The 24,304-nt window shown below is 39.0% G+C and overlaps 1 protein-coding gene across 1 annotated transcript in view; it reads left to right on the top strand.

Moving 5' to 3' along the window:
- LOC124613131 (translation initiation factor eIF-2B subunit beta) overlaps positions 1-24,304 on the top strand; it is a 68,417-nt gene that overhangs the window by 26,857 nt on the left and 17,256 nt on the right. The window contains exons 4-7 of the mRNA XM_047141748.1: positions 305-453; positions 10,510-10,666; positions 14,388-14,582; positions 18,213-18,409. Of these exons, the coding sequence (XP_046997704.1) occupies positions 305-453; positions 10,510-10,666; positions 14,388-14,582; positions 18,213-18,409 (698 nt within the window). The remainder of the gene's footprint in view (positions 1-304; positions 454-10,509; positions 10,667-14,387; positions 14,583-18,212; positions 18,410-24,304) is intronic.

The following is a 24,304-nucleotide window of genomic DNA, read 5'->3' as shown; positions in this document are numbered from 1 at the left end:
ATGATAAATTATTGTACATTTGTTTTTAACATATTTTTGTGTACATTTTCTGCCGATTCTTTGTAGTACACTGTCATCTGATCCTTATTTGATGTCTGCTTACCTAAGTTTTCAGCCTATTTTGAACTGTTGAAGTTGACAGATTAATGTGTTGAAACCGGCTAAGTGAATCCAATAAGATTTTTATGAAGCTGAATACTGACTTTTTTCTTTGTTAATAACGAACCAGATGCATTTACTGTGCGACATTTTTTTGTAATAGAGATTATGCTGCATTCAAGAATGCTTTATGTCATGTTTCCAGAACAAACAAGAGGAGGTTGATCCCCAAGAATCTCTTCATAAGATAGTAACATCAGAGGGTGATGATGATGATTACAGCAAACATATTCCACAGCTAAAATCCGCAATTCTTGAACATATCAGTGAGTTTCAAGTTGAGCTTGAAACTAGGTAAGTATTTGCACACATAGTTTTGACCCCAAGCCAAAATTCTCATGTTAATCCTTATGGACTGGTGCGTTGTATTATAATGTTAGTACTGATATTGGCTGTTGGAAACACCTCAAGCTTTAAGAGACTAAAGAGGTTACTCTGCAGAACTTCTATGTTGCAATATTATTGAACAATGAAATGTCCAAGATTGAATAATGACAATATTATAAAAAGGATAGATTGCTACTCACTATATAGAGGAGACACCGAGCCTCAGACACACACAACAAAAAGACTGCTGTGCATTTAAGCTTTCATCAGCTGAAAGACCTTCTTCTGAAGGAGAGAACCCCCCCCCCCCCCCCACATACACACACACACAAAAATCAAACCTCCCGACTGCACCTATCCTGTCCCCACCACGTCCCTGCTGGTCCCACAAGCAGCACTACACCTTCCCCAATTCCTACCGTCCTATCCCTCCCCGCCCCAGCCTCCTCCTTGCCCCCACCACCTGCACCAGACTGCTCTTCTCATCAAGCACAAGTGCAGACAACAGTCCAACCTCAGCAGCCAGAGGCATTTGTTATGTGTGTGTGAGCTGTGCTTGTGCAAATGTGTGTGTGTTTTCAAAAAACGGAAACTCCAGGTTGGAATTTCAACAATGAAAGAAAAGAGAGATTGTTACTTACAATATAGATGACACATTAAGTTGCAACCAGGGACAATTAAATATGTTTACTTGTGTTTTATGCCTGTCTGCAACTTAACACATCGTCTTTATGATAAGTAGCAATCTATCTTTTCAGAAGAAGACCTTTCAGCAGTAAGCTTAAATGTGTAGAAGTCATTTTGTTCTGCCTGTCTGTGGTTCAGTGTCTCCTCTATATACTGAGTGGCAATCTATCCTTGTAATATTATCGTAATGAAGTCTTAGACTCTTCAACATGTGTATACAATGTAAATGCATTGGTAATATTATTTTAAAGATTAACACTAGATAGCAATAAAAATAGTAATATTTCTTTCTTTCTATGTTCAGGTGGTACATATCTATCGCTTCCATCAGCATTATTTTATGTTTCATTCCAAATCAGAAACATGCTCTTTACATAAAGAACATCATTACACATTGTAACTATATGACTTGCACATTTTTTATACACTTCACATAGAATTTTTTTTTCATGTCTTTACTTCAGGGGCGCTTTGTACATCTTCCCTTCTTGTTTTATCTATTGTTCACATATCTGTTAGCTAGCCCTGGTCTTTCTGCTGGAGGTTCTTGATTTTCATCTTCTTATGTTGTCATTTTGGCCTTTTACTATTTGTTGGATTTGAAAATTCCGATTTCTTGTGTGTAGTGGGACCTTCCAGCTGATCTTTTCATTCTTGTAGGAACAATCTTCCGGTAATATTATTGGTCTCATTATTTCTGATAAATATTATTTAAGTATATATTCCAGAAATACGCAGGATACAGAAAAATATTTCACACGACCAGTGCCTTGTTCTTCTTGATGTGGAGTAGGTGGCACACATTTCATCCAATGTATTGACCCTTGCTTTTGTGGAATTGCACATTATGATGTTTTCAGAATTCTTTTTCTCTCAGGTACTGTCATCTACCTTGTTATTGAAATGGTTATAATAGAGGGAAACATTCCACGTAGGAAAAATATATCTAAAAACAAAGATGATGTGACTTACCAAATGAAAGTGCTGGCAGGTCGACAGACACACAAATATACAAACAAAATTCAAGCTTTCGCAACAAACTGTTGCCTCATCAGGAAAGAGGGAAGGAGAGGGAAAGACGAAAGGATGTGGGTTTTAAGGGAGAGGGTAAGGAGTCATTCCAATCCCGGGAGCGGAAAGACTTACCTTAGGGGGAAAAAAGGACGGGTATACACTCGCGCGCGCACACACACACACACACACACACACACACACACACACACACACACACACACACACATATCCATCCACACATATACAGACTTTGTGTATGAAGTTCTTGTTCATCACATATGAAGTGATTGTCAAAACCTTTGAAATTCAAATAAGCATCTGTTTATTTTGCACTGCTTCACATTCACAAATTCAGGAGGAAATTCAGTTTTATTTTTATTAACAGTTCCAACCAAAGTAAGTACTTCCTCAGCAGCTCTTTAGACAAGCTGCAGTTAGTACACCAATTGGCTGTTGTTACATTGTAGCCAGTCCCCTCAGTTGCCTTGATCAGTGAAATAAGGCCTTGTGGCAAGTTTGAAATGTTGTGTGACCAGTCTCTCTCTCTTTTGATCAGTATCTTCATGGCAAGAATGCACTAAGTCCTGGCATCACAGGTGGTTAGAATTTTCAGATCATATTTTTAAGTCTTGCTTGGTACATACTGGCAAAAACTACGCTTTCCTCTGAAGGTGACCAACTGTTCATCCACTGTAGTTTATTCTGACACTGCAGTTCTTGTTACAGTTTGCCTGGAACATTTCACATACTTCCTTAGTAGCTGTAAGGTTAACCATTTTCATTCTCTCTTGTGTGCTTTAAATGTCTTCAAACCATATGTGTTGGGTTGGCAGAAGAGCCAACACCGTGTTACGAGAGGAGGCCGAAATGCACGCATTTTAGCTCACGCAGGCTGGCGTGAGGAGGGAAGAACTATACTGACATGAGGTCTGGAACATGACAAGGAATGAGAATTCAGAAAGTAGACGTAATTAGTTTGATACTTAACTTTAATTCATTAATGATGAACATCGCTCTTGATGGTACATGATTCACAATATTGTCTGTTTAGAAGACATAGTAACTGAATATGGCGCCTTGCTAGGTCGTAGCAAATGACGTAGCTGAAGGCTATGCTAAACTGTCGTCTCTGCAAATGAGAGCGTCTGTAGTCAGTGAACCATTGCTAGCAAAGTCGGCTGTAAAACTGGGGTGAGTGCTAGGGAGTCTCTCTAGACTAGACCTACCGTGTGGCGGTGCTCGGTCTGCAATCGCTGATAGTGGCGACACGCGGGTCCGACGTATACTAATGGACCGCGGCCGATTTAAAGGCTACCACCTAGCAAGTGTGGTGTCTGAGGGCGACACCATAGTATGCGTTGGAACGGGAAATTTGTTGATTCCAAAACCATTTCTGCCCCAAAGGTCCTGTTGGTTCATATGATCAAAGCAGTGAAAACTAGCCAAAATAAATAACCAAACAAAAGCCTCAATTTCAGCCATATCTTTTGTTTTGTTTCTAGGGAGAATTCCCTCACATATATTTTTTGAACATACTTTCATCAAATAACAAAGGGAGCAGTCTAAAATTGACTTCACTATTCTGATTACATGACTCACACCTGGTAGTAGACTAACAGTATTTTGAGGTTGTGCCCTTACATTTCTTCGTGGAGGGTTCTTCATCCATTTCATTAATTTGTCTTTTTCGAAATGCAAATTGTTATATTCAAAACTTGAAGAATGGAAAATCTGGGATGGACTGTAACACCGTTATGAAAAGGATAGTTGCTGCTCACTATAGCCGAGATGCTGAGTCCCAGGTAGACACAAAAAGACTGTCAGAAAGTGAACTTTTAGCCAACAAGGCATTATGATTATGGAGGCAAGCAGGGTAAGGAGGAGGCTGGGACGGAGAGGGGGAGTGGGGTAGTGGCCGGGGATGGTAAAGTGCTGCTTGTGGGAGCATACTGGGACAAGGCGGAGAGAGGGTAGGGAAGCTAGATGCAATTGGGAGGTTAGACAGAGGGCGGGGGGATGCAGTGGGAAAGGAGATTAGTAAAAAGACTGAGGGTGCATTGATGGAATAGAGGGCTGTGTAGTGCTGGAATGAGAACTAGCAGTACACCATCAATGCACCCTCATTCTTTTTAATTCTCTCTTTTTGTGCCCCTGCCCCCCTGCTCGCCATCTAACCTGCAACTAGGTGCTCTACCCTCTCTCCACCTTGTCCGAGTACAATCCCACAAGCAACACTTTACCATCACCCACCCGTACCCCGCTATACTTGCCTCTCCCTGCCTGAGCCTCCTCCTTACCCCCACCACCTGGTTGCCTCTCCCAAGATGCGCTGCTGCTCACAGTCTGGCCCCAGAAGCCAGAGACTATGGCCATGTGTGTGTGTGTGTGTGTGTGGGGGGGGGGGGGGGGGGGGGAGTCGGTCTATTTTCCACAAAGGCCTTTTTGACTGAAAGCTCACTTTCTGACAGTCCTTGTTGTGCTGTCAGTGACTCAGCATCTCTGCTATATGGTGAGTGGAAACTATTCTTTTCATAACACTGTTATTTTCAAAAAAATGGTTCAAATGGCTCTGAGCACTATGGGACTTAACTGCTGTGGTCATCAGTCCCCTAGAACTTAGAACTACTTAAACCTAACTAACCTAAGGACATCACACACATCCATGCCCGATGCAGGATTCGAACCTGCGACCGTAGCGGTCGTGCGGTTCCAGACTGTAGCGCCTTTAACCGCTCGGCCACTCCGGCCGGCTGTTATTTTCAAAACTTACTTCATTATCATCACCATCCATACTATATGTTCCTGTTGTTCACACTTCTCAGATGACTCTGAATCTAATTAATCATATGTTATTTCTGCTTCAACTTCTTCTAGTAACCTCAGTATTCATCTTTTGTTTTCTTCGTGCATACAGATGTACTGTATATCAAGTTGTTGCTGTACAATGACAGAAAGCAAACTGACTCCAAGACTTTTATTTCACATGGAAAGCAGTTACAATAGCAGTACTAGATGACAGTGGATACACTTAATGTAAAATGGAATGTGAGAACAATGAAACTGCTGTAAAATTTTTAAAAAATTGCCACTTGGTATTATTTTGATTTTTGTTACACTAGGACTGATGATGCGGGATCTCCTAAACACCACAGTGTATATTTGTGTCTACTGAACAACTATGATAACTGAAATTTAGTGTGTTCTAATTCAGTTACTTACATAACTAACTTTTTCAAGCTTTCAGAGCCAGTGGCTCCTTCTTATGTTGGAAAGGTTGAAGGCGAAGGATGAAGATGGGGGAAAAGCACTAGAGAGGTTTAGGGAAAGGGATACAGTTCAGAAAGGCCACCCAGAAGCCTGGGTCAAGGAAGACTTACCAGACAGGATGAGAAGGAAAGACTGATTTTTGGGGACTGCACTGGATAAGATTTGAAAACATACATAACTGTTAGATATAAAGCTAACAGGAGTTGAGATATTCATGAAAATTTAAATGTGTGAGGTTCCCACAGCACACCATGTCAGCACTAAAGGGTTAATGTACTAGATAAAAAATGTTACAACTGTGTGAATAAAACATTACTCAAAATATTGATGTGCAGACAGAATTTCTCCTATTTATAATAAAGTCTGTTTTAAAAGTCTATATATTTTTTGTTAACCTGAACATGTTATGCTTCACTTCATTTTCGGTCCAATCTCTTCCAGTAATAGAGGAAATGACACAGTAGTGCAGAGGCTGAGAGACTGTTATGCAAACCATAGTATGACATGAGAATTCTGGAATGCTGTCATGAAAATTGAATATGGCAGAATAGTGAAGAACATTTGGGAGAGATAACATGACAACCCTTGATCCTCACGAAGAAGCAGGAGTGAAACAGGCTCACTATGCTTGCAAAAGCAGCACTGAGAAAGCAAGACAAATGGTAGAGCCCTAAATTGGAAAAAAAAATCGTGTCTTTTGAGAAGAAAAGACAGAGGTTAATTGACCAAGACTAAGGAGGCAGCAGGTATCATTGATACCCTTAGTGAACTCTCAACCTTGTGGTAATGGACTAAATGAGAATCAACATGGATTTGAAATCAAGACCTATAAATTAAAGAGATGCCAGAGTAGAGGAAAGTGATTGTGAAATGGCACAACTTCAAAAAATAAACATACTAGATAGCAAGACATACTGAGGGGTCTTTTTACCACACAGCACCTAAACCTCATTCTTGTATCTGAGAAAAAGAAATACATAGCATTGTTGATTTGGTAACAAAAAGTGATTATTCCTGTGTGAGTGTTGTGCATCTTAAATGTACTTGTTTAGTGTAGATTATAGTGATTGGTAAATCTAAAAATGTAATCTTGTCTGTGTGTTACTGATTAAAGTGGATAAAGTGACAAATGAAGACCTGGGTGCGTATTATCACAATGTTTTTTTTCATTTAAAAGAGTTGTCCAATATTATCTATCACAAAATGTGCAATGTTATGAAGGACTGGAGGATGCCAGAAAAACTAATCTGGATGGCACAAAAATATGTCCCTGGATTACCCAGTTGAATGAAAGTATGAAATGATATTTTGGCCACTTTTGAGACTTGGTCAATCATCAGAGTGACAGATTTTCTCCAGCTCTTTCGAACCTTGTTTTAAAGGAGGAGAATTATGGCTGATGCTAGAAACAAATGATGGGCTGTCACAATGCCTTGAGATATACTGATCATGTCAGTGTACTATAGCACAATAGGAAAATTGCCATGCGAATCACTACCCCACTTGACGTTTAAGGGATCGGAAGGCTGAACTGAACATAATTGATGACCAAATCAAGTAATAAACTTTAAAGAGACAAAATTATACAAAACAAGCAATGTTTGCTGAAAACGGAAAAAATTTGAAAGGGTCAACATATTACACTATCAGTGGGTAACTGCAACTCATGAAAGTATTCAGGAACAGGACATTAAGAATAGGTCAAGGTGACCAATACTATTCCTTCATAATCTGCTTGCCTTACATATCTAAGACAGAGGAAGGTGTGACTGTTCTACACTTTTATATGAACCTCTGAAAAAGAAGTGTCACAGCAGATGGAGCAATTACAGTGAAATGCACCTTTTTAGGTAGATTTTTAGTTTCTTGTTGACATTATCGTAAAATATCAAATAATGTTTTGGGCCTGCATCTGGGCGATCATTATTTCCTTTTCTGGGGAGAGGAGATAATGATGTCCTGGGTGCACACCAGAAAATGGGAATGTATTCTATCCACTAGGAAAATTTCAAGCCCACATTCTTTGAAATATTTGATAGCAGAAGCTATGATAAAAATAAGAGCCATTTCACTGAAGAGAATTACAGTGTAAATTACATTTTGTTGGGTATTTTTAATCACCTTGTACTGTTTGGGGGTCATATGCAAGCTGGTTTGTTACAGTATTGTGTGAGTCCACCAGTCTGTTTGCACAGCAGTGCTGGCTCAACACACTGATGAATAGTTGCGGAAACACACTGCAACCCTATCTGGTAGTTAAAGATGCTTTTGCTGTTACTGGGTGGTGATAGCCGAAGGAGACATTTGTGTGCCATTAAATTATGCAGTTAAGATGCTGTAAGAGTCATTAAAAATTAAATAAATTGGGATTAGATCTGTTAGTTTTAAAATTGCACAAAAAAGAAAGAAAGAAAGATAGGATGTTTACTTAATGTAACAAAGGACACTTCCTCTTGTAACCTTGTTTAGTCCAGTTAGCATTTGTTACAAAAAGTATTCATGGCTCATTTATTATACCCTTTTATTAATGGCACAATAATGAGGAAATATTAGTGTGATAAACTCAGGTATCGATGATTTTCAGCTATCTACATCTATACTCTGGAAACCACCATGAGCTGCAAGGCAAAGGGTATGTTCCACTGTACCAGTTATCAGGGTTTCTTTCTGTTCCATTCACATATGGAGCACAGGAAGAATGATTGTTTGAATGTCTGTGTGCATGCAGTAATTACTCTAATCTTGTCTTCATGATCCATGTGTGAGCGATCATAGGGGTTTGTGGTATATCCCTAGAATCATCATTTAAAGCCGTCTTTTGAAACTTTGTTAACAGACCACACTCTCTTGGGATAGTTTGTGTTTATCTTCAAGAGTCTTCCATTTCAGTTCCTTCAGTATCTCTGTGACACTCTCCCACGGGTCAAACAAACCTGTGACCATCCATACTGCACTTTTCTGTACATGTTCAATATCCCCTGTTAGTCCTATGGGTTCCACACACTTCAGCAATATTCTAGAACAGGTCGCATGAGTGATTTGTAAGCAGTCTCTTTTGTAGACTGATTTTGCTTCCCCAGCAGTCTACAAATAAGCCGAAGACTACCACCTCCTGTAACCATGACTGAGCTATGTGAGCATGCCATTTCATATCCTCACAAAGTGCTACACCCAGGTATTTGTATGAGTTGGCTGATTCCAGCTATGACTTATTGATATTATAGTCGTAGTCTACTACATGTTTTTTTCATTTTGTGAAGTGTGCAGTTTTACATTTCTGAACATTTAAAGCAAGTTGCCAAACTCTGCACCCCTCTGAAACTTTATTAGGATCTGACTGAATATTTGTGCAACTTCTTTCAGACAGTACTTCATTATAGATAACTGCATCACCTACAAAAAGTCTGAGGTTGCTATTAATATTGTCTGCAAGATCATTAATACACAACATGAACAACAAGGTTGCAACATACTTCCCTGGGGCACATCTGAAGTTACTTGATGATCCCCATCCAAGATAACAAGCTGCGTCCTCCCTACCAAAAGGTCCTCTGTCCAGTCACAAATTTTACTTGTCCCCCCATATGATCGTATGTTTGATAGTAAGCATAGGTGTGGTACTGAGTCGGATGCTTATTGGAAATCGAGAAATTCTGCATCTACCTAGTTACCTTGATCCAAAGCTTTCAGTATGCCTCATGACAAAAGTGTGAGTAGAATTGCACATGATCAATGTTTTCAGAATCCTTGCAGGTTGGTACTGAGGAGGTCATTCTGTTCAAGATACCTCATTACTTGTGGACTCATAATATGTTCTAAGATTCTACAAAAAATCGATGTCAAGGATATTGGACAGTAGTTTGTGGATGTCACTTTTACTACCCTTCTTGTAGACGGGTGTGACCTGTGCATTTTTCAAGGGATCTACAATAGATTATAGTCAGAAGAGGAGCTAATTCAGCAGCAAATTCAGTATATAATCTTAACGGGAGTCAATCTGGCCCAGGAGCTTCATTCAATTTGAAAAATTTCAGCTGTTTCCCAACACCACTGATATTAATACTCATTTCATTCATCTTTTCCGTGATACAAGGATTAAATGGGGGCAATTCTCCTGGATTTTCCTTGGTAAAGCAGCGCTTGGAAATGGATTTAAGCATTTCAGCTTTTGCTTTGCTATCCTCAATTTCAGTTCCTGTCTCATTCGCTAGAGACTGGACATTAACTTTGGTGCCATGAACAGCCTTTACATATGTCTAGAATTTCTTTGGGTCTTGTGAAATATCATTTGATAATATTCCGCTACGCTTTCTGCTACAGTAGCCACTGAAGGCATCACACATTGCTCTCTTGACAGCAGAACACGTTTCATTCAGCATGTCTCTATCTAGAACCCTATGCTTTGTTTTAAACTTATTATGCAGTACTCTGTCTCTTTATACATTTCTTTACAGTGACTGTATACCATGGAGATTCCCTCCCATTAGGAACTGTTGCTTGGATGATTGGTTAAAGAACTATGTAATGAACATCACATTATTGCTGTATGTTATTTTTTTCCTTTTTTTTCTCTAATTACTGCAAGGAGGTGTTGGTAATGGTTTGTATTGACAATCTTCAGTTGTTGACTAATAATGTTTGCCATTGTCATGTATACGTAATGCTGTTACGACATACTGTTGCGGAAGTGCAAGAAACTGTTAGAAAAGTAACGATGATGAATTTACCCCTACAAAATTAAATTGCAGAAAAGTAGAGCTTTTGTTATTTCTATCATAAGAACAATGTTTTAAGGCAAGATGAAAATAACTCCTTTGAGATCACAGTATAAGAACATTGATATTTTTTGAAACTGGTGTTCATTCTGAGCACAAATGTTGTCATTTTGCGTCCCTCATATTTCTCCAAAATTGAAAAAAACAGTTGTTGCAATTCTTTGTTCAGAGCTTGACTGATAATCCCTTCAGTTTTTGTATTCGAAGTTTCTGCATTGACAGTGTTATTTTATTGAAAAAATTTTAGTTTTAACTCATTCATTCTTCCTTTTTTTACCAGTGCAGATAACATTGCCCAACAAGCAAGTGAACATATCCATTCGAATGAAATAATAATGACTCTAGGGAAATCTAATGCAGTTCAAGCTTTCCTGAAGAAAGCTGCTGCTTACAGAAAATTTGAAGTCATAGTCGCAGAATGTGCACCATTTTGCCATGTGAGTAAATGAGTTTGTTATTCACCGAGTTAGTAGATTTTTTTTTTTTTTTAGAAAATATAAATGTTGTCTGTTCATGTTAACAGCTGATTGTTATATCTGTTACTGAAATGAGATAACTTGATATCTGATAAACACTGGGTGTTACTTGTAGTTAAGTAAAAGTGTTCACAAATTAAGGATTGATTGAAAGACTTGATTTAAATGTTATCTGTTTGGGGTGATATTGTGTTCTATCCTGGAGCATCATGTATCGAAACAGTTGTGGTTTGCTGTAAAGAGCACAAACTGGGCCTAGAGTAACCAAAGCATAATTGAAAAGCCGCAGTCGAAAGAATATACAAGAAATAACACTTCCTGTCAGATGCGGGTACACAATGAGAGAAATACAATGAGTGCTATATAGTATAATGATGCCACACACATTATATGTTTAAATTCATAATAGTGGAGTCTGGAGGAGGAGGAGGAGGAGGAGGAGATTAGAGTTCAACATCCCGTCGACGATGAGGTCATTAGAGATGGAGCACAAGCTCGGATTGGGAAAGGATGAGGAAGTAAATCGGCCATGCCCTTTCAAAGGAACCATCCCGCCATTTGCCTGAAACAATGTAGGGAAATCACAGAAAACCTAAATCAGGATGGCTGGAGACGGATTTGAACTGGCGTCCTCCCGAATGCGAGTCCAGTGTGCTAACCACTGCACCGCCTCACTCAGTGTGTGAAGTCTGGTATAATAGCACTGGTTAGTAATTAACAGGGGTATTCTACATAGTTGTTGCGAAGATCAGATGTGCAAAATAATCAGCCTAGTTTCCAATTATAGTTGGCTTGTTGTTAACTTTTGTGTCATGAGGCAACATTGTAGAAAAGCTCAAGTTAGGAGTTTTTTGCCCTGGCAATCGCAGAGCAACAGTGGCAGTCTTTGACAGTCGTACCTCTTGGATCAGTTGCCACTCAATTGAACTTCCATCATTGTGTCTGTGTACTACTTAACCCTACTACATCCCTCCACATCTCTGGAAAGCCAAAGAAGAGGGCATGGTGGTATTCAAATGATGGAAGTTCTGCTAATGAGACGGTGCGGCTCATACAGCATTGTATTGGAGGCCCATGGGACGGTGGACCTCTTTGTTGTTGGTGGTGTGCAGGATGAGGCATTTAGTTGTACCGTGCCTGTATGCGGTCATTGTTGGGTTGCAAGCCTTATCTTCTAGTGCTTGTGCAATGAGGAGAGTTAATCCACTATGGCAGCTCTGACACAAATAGTGGTTTAGTAGGGGCAAATTATTGCTGTAACTCATCTGTTTGGGATATTTTATTAATCAAAAGTATTAGTTTGTTCCTTACTGCAAAGAGTCGCATTTTGGAGCCCTGAAAGATTATGCATTTGTCTGATGACAGCTTTCATATGATGATGAACATCAATTTTTTTCTCACCTTCAGTAACCACTACAGCATTTTGATTTTGTAGTGTTAAATCATTGCAGTACATGTTAATCACTTTGGAAGACAGATGGCAACATTTTGGGCAAAAGTGGTTTTTAGAAGTGTACCTGAAGAGAAGAAGTCGGTTGTTGGATGCTAATCTGACTTTCACCACTACTCTGTAGATGTTCTTAAGCCTTTCATCATTGTGGAAGCTTAGCATCCTGCCTACCCTACCAGCTAAAGGGGCTCTTGCAGGTGGGCAAGTGACTCAAGTGCTACAACCACTGCAGCGTATGTGCACTGTTGGCTAATCGCACATTCCAGCATGCATAGAACCACTCTTGAGTAACATTCTTTATAAAATCAGTAACATACTGTACATTCACAGTGATTGCAGTTTTTGATAACTGCAAACGAAAACTTCAGAACTAATCCAAGCTGTCTGTTAGAAGTTCATCCTGAGCTGAGAAAAAGTTAATTTAGAAAAATGAAAAAGACTTCTTTATTTTTAATTGAAAAATCCTGCAACTTGAGATTTACACTACCAATTCACATGCCTATAACCTATAAAAACCTCATTAATTTAGGACAAATAAATTTCAAAGATATAAAGTTTTAAGTGAACAGTTGTTAGAGTAGATACCTAAAACTCACACCATTGTGAGTGCTGCATGGCAGCAAGTGTTGCTGAGAAACTGTTGCTGCACTGACCACCTTTTGCAACATCTGATGCATTATTTCTGCAGGATAATTTATCCCCTTTCATATTATATATGTTTGTATCATGTGTACATTATAGATTGTGAAATCAAATTACAGTTGCTTGGCCTTGTGTGCTATTTTGTGTTCCGTGCAGTCACAAGTGTTGTTGAGAAACTGCATGTATTTTGCTACACTGCTCACCTTCTAAAATACCTGATATGCAAGTTTAGTAGGATAATTGATTTCCTTTTAGATTTTATATATATAGTGTACTTCATAGATTATAGGAAATCAGATATCATTTGTTTAGATTAGATTAGATTAGTACTAGTTCCATGGATCATGAATACGATATTTCGTAATGATGTGGAACGAGTCGAATTTTCCAATACATGAGATAATTAGGTTAATTTAACAACATACTTAAGTTAATATAACAACTTTATTTTTTTTTTGTGTTTTTTGTTTTTCTTTATTTTTTATTTTTTTTATTTTTATTATTTTTTTATATTTTTGTTTTTTTTCTTTTTTTTTCTTAATTTATATCTAAAAATTCCTCTATGGAGTAGAAGGAGTTGTCATTCAGAAATTCTTTTAATTTCTTCTTAAATACTTGTTGGTTATCTGTCAGGCTTTTGATACTATTTGGTTAGTGACCAAAGACTTTAGTGCCAGTATAATTCACCCCTTTATGTGCCAAAGTTAGATTTAATCTTGAATAGTGAAGATCGTCCTTTCTCCTAGTATTGTAGTTATGCACACTGCTATTACTTTTGAATTGGGTTTGGTTGTTAATAACAAATTTCATAAGAGAGTATATATACTGAGAAGCTACTGTGAATATCCCTAGATCCTTAAATAAATGTCTGCAGGATGATCTTGACCTTACAGGCATGATTTCTATTCCATGCAGCCGCAAGTGAGAAACTGCAACTGTCTGCTGCACTTTTCTCCTTCTGTAACATAAGTCAGTTCATTAGGATAATTCATGTCCTTCAGATTATATATGTTTGTGTCATTTGTATTGTGTACACTGGGCAGTCATATTGTATATATTTGATCAACTTGTATGCAGAACGGAACCAGGAGCAGGTGAAAGCTGTAGTGCTTTCTGACATTACAGAGAAGAGTAGAAGTTTTGAATGAGCAGTTCGTTAGATTTGGTCGCTCTGTTATTAAATTCAAGGTGCGCTGTAATATACATGTATTATTGTTAAACCATTCTGTCCATAGCTATGAAATGTGTTGACATGTTGACTAGACAGTCCACCACCAGCAATGGAGTATGAACTTTTGACAGTGCCATCCACTTGTGCCGGCAAAACATCAGGAAAATTGTTAAATATCAGCAGAAGAAACAGAGATGGAACCCAACAGGCAATAAGTCAACATGTGACCATGAAAGCCTTAATAATTATGTTGAGGAGAGTTTGCTGGTTTTAATCCATAAATTAAGAGCTATAGTGACTGCCGTCTATTTCATTATATATGCTTCATACATTTGTGGTGTTTGTATTAGTATTAATTACATTTCCATCATTGAGAATGAATACTTGTTTTCTAAAGTATTGCTGTCCATTTCTTCCAGGGTCACGAGTTAGCCTTGAGCTTAGGAAAAAGTAAAATCCAAACAACAGTTATAACTGATTCTGCCATATTTGCTATAATGTCCAGGGTGAATAAAGTTATTATTGGCACTCATACAGTAATGGCAAATGGTGGGCTAAGGGCCCTTTGTGGCAGCCACACAGTTGCCCTTGCAGCTAAACATTTCTCAGTTCCTGTAAGTAACTATGTACTTCTTTCGGCAGTTGTTGTTTGATAAACCTGTTTCTGGATTGCATATACTAGTATATGATTTCTTTTTCTGCTGTTCACATGAATACTGCTTCCTATTTTTACTGTAACTGAAAATGTGGAAAACCATTTTGTCAGGCTCACACTATTGTGGATTTCGCAGTTTGTTGCATCACTAATGATTGTACCACAAAAATAAAAATTGATAAATATGAAATTGTTCTCCAAGCAGTGACAAAAGAAACCATTAACATTGGTTTTAACACTTTAGTGAAGTCTCTCCATCTGTGAGAAGATTCACTTCTCTGTGGCTAGTGATTCATTTAAGTGTGGTAAGTTCTCGTATCTGTTTTGCGTTAGAAGAGCTGAACTAGTAGTGCAGCAGTTTTGTAATAGAAAAGAAAACAGAAAGTCATTCATGTGTTTTGTATCATTCATAAAAACTAAAAAAAATGTTCATTGCAGTGAAGAAACTAGCATAAATATTTATCCTGTGAATTGCTAATTACTGGGAGAAATGGGAGTTTAACGTTTGCAGAAGACACATCCTGTCATGATAAACACTTTTCACATCTAATGTGTTGCTGCATGTGGATTATGAGGAATATTCCGTATTGATTTAAACTTCATTTTTTTTCCCGTCATTGAAGGTGTGTCAGTTGAGTCATAATTACAGCTACAAGTATCTAGTAATTTGGTCTAATTGTAGGTGGGAGGACAATCACTATAAGTGTAAATCCCTGCACTGTACAGCCCAGTTCCCCAACTGCTAGCACTGCATGAGTGGACAACATGGCGCGTGGTCATTAAGGACAGCACTGGGTGACATAGTTTTTGGGGAAGGAGGGCCTAAACATTGTGGATATTCACAGGTGATTGGTGGCAGTGTGTGGAGAGTGTGCACCTTCATGGAAAGTGCAGTTGCAATATGACAACACTCCTACGGGTTGGAAAGTGACAGCTGTAATCACTGAAATGAGATTCCTGGTATTGCCATACCCACCATGTTCTCTTGACTTGGCCTCTTCTGATACCACCTACTTGGGACTACGAGGAAACGTCTGTGCAAACAGCATTTCGCAGTCTTGTAAAACCTGTGAGCAGCTCTCCTGCAGTGGGTGTGACAGGATCCAGAAAGTGGTTTGAAGATGGCCTTCAGAAGTCAGAGGAGCCAAGTCACACCTTGCTACCAGTCGCCTGTGAATATCCTCAGTGCTTACACACACCTCCCACAGAAACCACATCTTCCAGTACTGTCCTTGATGATCACACTCCACATTGTCTGCTCACGTAATGACAGCTGTTCGGAAAATGGGCTGTTCTGTGCAGGGATTACACTTCTAGTGATTGTCCTACCACCTACGGTTAGACCAAATTACTACATATGTACATCTCTAATGGTGAGTCAAATGGTGCACCATGAATGAAGGAAAAAAAGTGTAAATCAGTAAGGAATGCCCCTTGTAGTTGACAGTGGGAAATAAACAATAACTGTAAAATAATAAAATGCACAGGACATGGTGTGTTGTTTCTGTTACATCATAACCAGATGATTTATAAATGTACATGGTTGTATGTTTGAATTTAAATTCACAATTCAGTTCCTGCTAGTCTTAAAGTAATGTGAATAACAGGACAGAACAAAAAAGTCACACTTTCAAAACATTGCAGCATACACTACTTACTAAATTTCGAATTTTTCAAAATATTTATGAAGAAGATCCTATCTTGTGACAATAAAATTTTGTTTTTGTTAAATACAGAATTTTATGGTTGGAATTCACAGAGGAAGCACTTACAGTTTTTATGCATAAATTGTCATGTATATTTAAATGGGAAATCTGGAGAGCATCTTCTTCTCTTAATTACTGTAAACGTATCAACACTGTAGGCATGTCAAGTTGCAGATAGGCACAATTAAGACACACACACACACACACACACACACACACACACACACACACACACAAAAAAAAAAAAAAACCGCCAACTCCAGCTTGTTGGTCCAGAATGCACTATCATGTATGATGCAAGCAGTAATCTAGAGGGGCTGGTGAAGGGGAAGAGACTTCCCTGCCCCCCTCTAGATTGGTGCTTGCATCCCACGTGATAGCTGCATACTGGCCAAAGATGCTGGAGTTGGCAGTCGTGTGTGTGTGTGTGTGTGTGTGTGTGTGTGTTACTGATGAAAGCTTTCTGTAAGTGTTTTTTTAATTATGCCTGTCTGCAACTTGATGTGTCTTCTTTATGGTAAGTATCAGTCTACCTTTTCCTACATTGTTGATATTCCTACCTGGAGTTTCCATTGTTTGATTTTTGTAAACATAACAAAACATACCAACAAACAAATAATGAAAATCTCGGTGAAAACAGATGCCATTTAAAAATCATGTATACACAATCTGGAGATAGGAGGAGGAAGAGAAAATTGCAAATTCTCCCAACACTCGTGTGACTGGATCCCAGAATTACATAGTAATCAGAACTCTTCCCATTCCCTTATCATTCTAAAGGATATTGTTAAAATAAATAAAAAAGCAACATCAGCCCATAGCAAAAATCAGAATGTGTGGAAGGTAAATTAAGGAATTATTGTGGGATACATAGCAGACTACAAATTGAAATATAGACCACAGAAATCAAAAAATTTTTGATGTTCAATTAGCAAGATCTTTTCTTTACTGATGTACTGAAACCCTTAACTGATTTGTGTTTTTACTTTAAATATACATATTCCACAAAAGTAAAGAAATATTATTGGCATGTCTGTAAAAAGATTCCTGCCAGCACTAAATGACACTGTAATTTTTCTCCTCAGTTTTTCATAGAGAGGTTAAGAGACCTTGAATATAATTATGTAAATTTGCTCTCTTATTTCTGGTTTCATGCTTTCTTGGATACACTTACTTCCTTGAAAGTTTGTTTCACAAAATGAAGTACTTGTAGATTTTTCATCTGTAATTTAAGAACTTATTAAATAAATGTTTACAGAGGTGAGGTACATATGATACTAAATACACGAGTATGCTGTATACAAAAAAGTATAACATTGATGTTTGATGTTTGAATCACATTCCTAACAAGTTAATTTGTCTTGTTCAGTTATGTCAGAATTTCAATTTTGTGGTCACATAAGACTTACAAAATCTTAACAGGAAACAAAGACAAATATTTAGCCCAAACAAAATCAACCAGTCTTGTAAAATCAGCTGATACAAGAACATAGGATTTGCCTTAATTGACTAACACTGAACTGAAATGAGGGCACAGGGCTTACGATGAAAGTTAACTTATGTGGGAAGCAGCTAAAGACTGTTGGAATTCATCATTTATTGCTATTTTAGAAGTGTTGTGTATTCTGCAGAGTATCACGTAGAGTTGCCAGAGGATTAAAATACAGTTTGATAAGTTATGAAAATGTAGTAGAAATTTTTGTTTAGATAACTTTATACACTTGTTTGTGTCATTAGAGACTCAAAATCACATGTTAGAACTAACAAGTAGTTCTTGTAATTATAGAGTCACTACACTTCTTAAAATCTGTGATTCTTAACCAGTCTAACTATTACTAAGCTAGTAGTTGTATTGAATATTTATGTATTAATGATCTTTGCAGGTCATTGTTTTGGCACCAATGTACAAGCTGAGTCCTAAGTACCTGTGTTCCTATGATCAAGATGCATTTAATAGTTTTGTCTCACCAGAAGGAGTTCTCAGTTATGCAGATGGTGCAATACTCTCCAAAACACATGTTTTCAATCCTGTGTTTGATTACGTACCTCCGGACTTGGTTACACTTTTCATTTCAAACACGTAAGTTTTTGAATGTGGCTAATATTTTCTTCCACATATGTATGTAGTATTCCTACAAATTAAATACGAATGAGTGACTGTTGTGTGACAGGGAATCTCAACATCTGTAATTAGTAGTTGTGTGCTAAAAAATTAATGTTTAGATCTGAATGTGTAAAGTTACTAGCAATGTAATTTAATGAGCTACGAATAGTAATAGGTGAGTGGAAGATTGTGGTTTGTAAATTCACACAGAATTCAGAAAGATGTAAGAGATGTGGAGGGAACTAAATGTTGATAGATGACACAGCTGGAGTAAAGCTTTCAAGCTGAGATATTGTTGCTCATTTTAATGCATTGCAACAAATTTTGAGGAATGAAAATTTTCATGTATCAATTCTTGGGCTAGTTAGTTTGGTGACATCTTCCATCTTGTCCTGTTGTGTGCTAATCTTTCCATTTTTGTGCATCTATTACATCTAACGTCTTGATTTCTATTACATTGTCTTGATTATATATTTTACAAATTGTTATTTTCAGCTGCTCCTACATACTGATCTGTCTGCTGTTTTGTTATGTGTCCAGTTACCTGTGTTAGATGCCGTCATGTCTTTTTTTATTTAATTTATTTATTTATTTATTTTTTGAGGCTGCTTACCTCACACAATATTTATAATACCTCTTCAGTTTGTAATTCATATGTTCATTTCATATTTGGTATCTCTGTATCAAGTTTTAAAGGAATCCCAAGTCTTTTATCCCCTGCATGATCGAGATTCATTTTTTTATGAACACTGCAGTCCAGACTCAAAGTTTCAGAAATTTCTTCCTCAATTTCATGTCAGTGTCTGGTACAGCTTAGTGTGTTTATTGATTAACGGAATAACACTCTTTGAACACATGAAAAACAGCCTTTTTTTCCAAGTCAAGTAAAAAGTAATGGTAAATCTGATGGAATAGTTTTATTCCTTACACTTTCGTTTTTAAGAAATCATTTTTATGTTCACCTATGATGCTTGCTGTAACCATTGTATCAGGCTGAAGGACCATTTGCAACCAGAACATTGGTCATTGGCAGGAATTCCCGAAGCCCTCCTATTAGACCTGTAACAAATTAATTTTGTATAAGTCATTTATACAAATGATAATTGAAAAGTATTAAGTTCTAACAAAATGGTGACATATTGAAACAAATATCATTTTCTTTGTCCAAAGTATTGAGACATACATGTGCACCAGAAATAGGCTTTTGAAGATATCACAAAAAAGCTACGTATGCTGATGGAGAATTCAGTGCTGGCATCAAGTTCCACTCAGTATCATATGTAGTGTTCCCAAGTTATGTTTCCTGCCAATTTTAAAAATACAGGTTCCAGAAAAACTGTTTTTTAAGTTTTGGGTTACATTTTTGAAATTAAGTTAAACATACTTCAAGTCAACAATCCCTGGACCATACAGCAATTCTTCCAGATCCAAAAGCAGGTTCTCCTCCATGTTCTGTGTGGCCATGGTGTCTTGCAGGCTTCTTTGGCAGCTTCTATCATATGCTGCTCTGCTCACTCAATACACTTTCTGTCAACTTTTGTGCTGAAGTTGTAATAGGCTGGTCTGATCTCAAGTTCAAGCACATTCATAATTTCCATAATGCCTCTTTGGCCATCATTGAAATTAAATGCTGCCACATTGGCAGTGATGTTGACTAATTTTTTCTCACTGTTAAAAGTTTTCAGACACACTTTCTCACAAATCACCATGTAACTCGAGAATGGAGTTTCTGGCAGACCTGGGATGAACACTAGAATAAAGTAGATATCCCAGAGAAATTTTTAAGGGAAAAAAAAATTTTTTTTTCTAATTTTCAAAAGGGATTACCCCCTTGAGTCTTTCATCATCTATAGCAGTATGGCTCTGTAGAAGCAGCTAATCAACAACAGCACGTTCATTACAGCAGCACCCGTCCTGATAGCTCCTATCCTGATGCATTTTGTATGTTATGTCTACTTACAACCTCTTCTCAGCTGGTTTATATCCAAATGAAACACTTAGGTCTAAACAATTTCCACAAATGCACCTAGCATTTCTTGTTTCACATCTTTGATCACTATATCCTATAATATCAGAGGTGATGCCACCTATGAAACACTTTTTATCAACTTCACTGCAAGTACTGCATAGCTTTTTTGTGGCTGTGATCTTCATCCACCTGTCCACAAGTACAAATGGCCACCACTAAACTATGACAAAGGGCAGAGCATGATGCAGACACATAGAATTGTGTACTTGTTTATAGTGCTGTTCTATAATCCATGCCATCTGGCCCTTCAGCAGTAACACCAAGTCTCTAAACTGCACAGCTGGGAACTGTCCTTCTAAGTGGGTTTATGCTTGTTGTGTTTGTAGCAATCTGTGCCTTTTAGTTTGTGCTAAATGGTTAGCTCATAAGTAGCTTAGTTTTGGATGGCTGGGAGCTAGCTGGTACCTCTATAACAGTAAAATTTTTGCTTGCTTTGGCATACACAATGGCATGAGGTGGAGGAAATTGTATCGCAGTGAACAGGTATCTCAGCTTAATTGGCTGAATTGATGTCTGTAAAAACAGAGAACTCTGCTACTGGACATCTATATCCCTAGTTGCACATCTTGTGTTCATGTAGCCTACAACATGCAACTAACATTCTCCTAGTGGTTCGGCTGAGCTGTTTGCTGGTGCTAACATCCATCTCATCAAGAGATGTCCTGAGTTCAGCCATACTGAGAACACACAAATTAATATGAGACCAAAACACAGATCAATTGCCAGAATGTGTTTCTAATCATAAAAAGAGAAGAAAGCACATTAAAGAAGTCATTACTTTTCTGCATTCTTCATGTCAAGCTGTAGGATGCAAAACAACATGGTGGTTACCCAGTTGTGGCAGAACTGCACAACACCATAAATTTTAGCAAATGGGTTGTCACCTAATAGACCTAGAAGCAAGTGGATCAAAGGGAAAATGGGAAGTTGATGGTGTGACTGTCATGTGTAGCATCAAGAAAAATGTCTTTGGGGAACTGCAAGAAACAGCTGCACTTAGTTTGATATTTAATACGCTTTGAGTATGTTTTTACCACTGCGCTTCATGCTGAATTTATTGTAACTTGTTGAAGCAGTTTAGATGTCATGGAAGTAATGTAGGCAAGTCAAAATGTCCATACAGCTGTCCTTTTATGAAACTTTTCCAAGTAGGCTGCAAATAGGCTAACATACACAACTGTGAAACTCATGACTAAATGGATTAATTTAGGTTGTAGCTGCCATAGGTGTAATACCTCAACACCTGTTCTTCCTGAACATATCAAAGCAGAGTTTATCTCTTCAGAAGATGGAGCTTACATAACAAGTCATGTAAGGTATTTTAAATGTCAGTAGTTCAAACATACTACACTGCCGTGTTTCAGGCAACATGAAGAAATTATTGCAAAGCCGCCCACAAAGGTGGTGCTGCCTGTGTGTCTCTGCTCATGTGTAACTGCGAGCCATGGTGTCTAGAGCCAAGATTGTCATGCTTACTTGGAGGAGGTGGTGGTCCAAGAAATTAAAATTAATAAACAAGTTCCATGTAGTGAGGTTGAAAAGGTCACAACCGCCTCCTTCCTATGCACGTCATTTATGGCTACAGTGGAAAACTGATGTATAATATTAAGATGCTGACCCGTAGACAGACTAATAGTCCCAACTCAGCAAAATGATAAAGGGGAAGGTAAAGATAAACTTTGCTGTTAAGACGGCTTCTTATTTCAGTGAACATTTATGGATTTAGAACACATGTAGATAAAACTGAAACTCCTTACAAAGGTTTCAGTGTGGCTCATGGTAGTTACTCGGCCATTGATTTATCAATTTGTAGCCTAGGACTTATCTATCCACTGGAGGGCACATGATGACCTGTGTGGTAGCAAATGCTTCCCCATCTTCCTGTCACTCCCCTGGCATGATGCCCACCGACACATACCCAGATGGGCTTTAAACAAGGCAGACTGGGCAGCCTTCACCTCTGCTGTCACCGTTGAATCTCCCCCACACTGTGCCATCGATGTTGTTATTGAGCAGGTCACTACAACGATCGCTTTTGCAGCAGAAAACGCGGTTCCTCGTTCTCTATGGTGGCCCCCAGCGAAAGACAGTCCATTGGTGGTCGCCGGAAGTCACTGAGGCAATTAAAGAGCGTCGGCGACATAAGCAGCACAGCGACATAAACGGCACCCTTCCCCAGAGCACCTAGTAGCCTTTAAGCGGCTCCGTGCCCGTGTTCACCTGCTTATAGAACGACGGAAACAGGAGTGATGGGAGAGGTACGTATCAACCATTGGGTGCCATAGTCACCTTCCCAAGTCTGGATGAAGATCAGACGACTTTTTGGGTACCAGACCCCAACAGGTGTCCCTGGCCTTAACATCAGTGGCGTGCTCTCTACCGACGCAGACGCGATTGTCGAACACTTTGCCGAGCACTATGCCCGAGCCTCTGCTTCGGAGAACTACCCCCCAGCCTTTCGCACCCTCAAACGGCAGATGGAAAGGAAAGTCCTGTCGTTCACTACACACCACAGTGAACCCTATAATGCCCCCTTTACAGAGTGGGATCTCCTCAGCACCCTTGCACATTGCCCTGACACAGCTCCTGGGCCAGATCGGATCCACAGTTAGATGGCTGAACATCTCTCGTCTGACTACAAACGATATCACCTCGTCATCTTCAAACAGATCTGGTGCAATGGTGACTTTCCATCACAATGGTGGGAGAGCACCAGCATTCCCGTGCTAAAACCCAGTAAAATTCCACTTGATGTGGATAACTCTCGGCCCATCAGCCTCACCAACGTTCTCTGCAAGCTGCTGGAACGTATGGTGTGTCAGGGGTTGGGTTGGGCTCTGGAGTTAAATGGCCTACTGGCTCCAAGTGAGGGCAGCTTCCACCAGGATCACTCTACCACTGATATACTTGTGTCGCTTGAGTCTGCCATCCAAACAGCCTTTTCCACACGCCAACACCTGGTTGCTGTCTGTTTTGACTTCTATAAAGCATACGACACGACCTGGTGACATCATATCCTTGCAACATTGTATGAGTGGGGTCTCTGGGGCCCACTCCCAATTTTTATCCAAAACTTCCTGTCGCTCCATACTTTCCATCTCCAAGTTGGTGCCTCCCATAGTTTCCCCGTATTCAGGAGAATGGCGTTCTGCAGGGCTCCTTATTGGGTGTATCTCTATTTTCAGTGACCATTAACAGCCTAGCATCAGCTGTAGGGCTGTCAGTCTCCCTTTCTCTTATGCGGATAACTTATGCATTTCGTATTGCTCCTCCAGTATTGGTGTTGCTGAGCAGCGCCTACAGGAAGCCATTCACAAGGCGCGGTGATGGGCTGTAGCCCACAGATTCCAGTTTTCAGCCGCGAAGTTGTGTGTCGTGCACTTCTGTTGGCATCGTACCATTAATCCGGAACCAGGACTTTATCTTAATTATGATCCACTCACTGTAGTGGAGACATATTGATTTTTAGGACTGTTTTTCATCACCCGATTGACTTGGCTACTTCACCTTTGTCACCTTAAGCAGAAGTGCTGGCAGCACCTCAGTGCCCTCCACTGCCTGAGCAACACCAACTGGGTGCAGATCGCTCTACGCTGCTGCAGCTCTACAGAGCCCTTGTTCAATCTCCCCTTGACTATGGGAATGTGGTTTACAGTTCGGCGGCACCCTCAGCTGCGGTTACTCGACCCAGTGCAACACTGTGGCATTCGCCTAGTGATGGGAGCTTTTAGAACAAGTCCGGTGACCAGTGACCTGGTGGAAGCCGGAGTCCCTCAATTGCAGATCCGACTTGCACAACTGCTTGCCAGTTATGTTGCACACATTCATAGTCTCCTGAGCAT

Source organism: Schistocerca americana, chromosome 4 (genome assembly GCF_021461395.2).
Source record: "Schistocerca americana isolate TAMUIC-IGC-003095 chromosome 4, iqSchAmer2.1, whole genome shotgun sequence".
Classification (NCBI taxonomy): Eukaryota; Metazoa; Arthropoda; class Insecta; order Orthoptera; family Acrididae; genus Schistocerca; species Schistocerca americana.
This window is presented reverse-complemented; position numbering and strand designations above follow the sequence as displayed.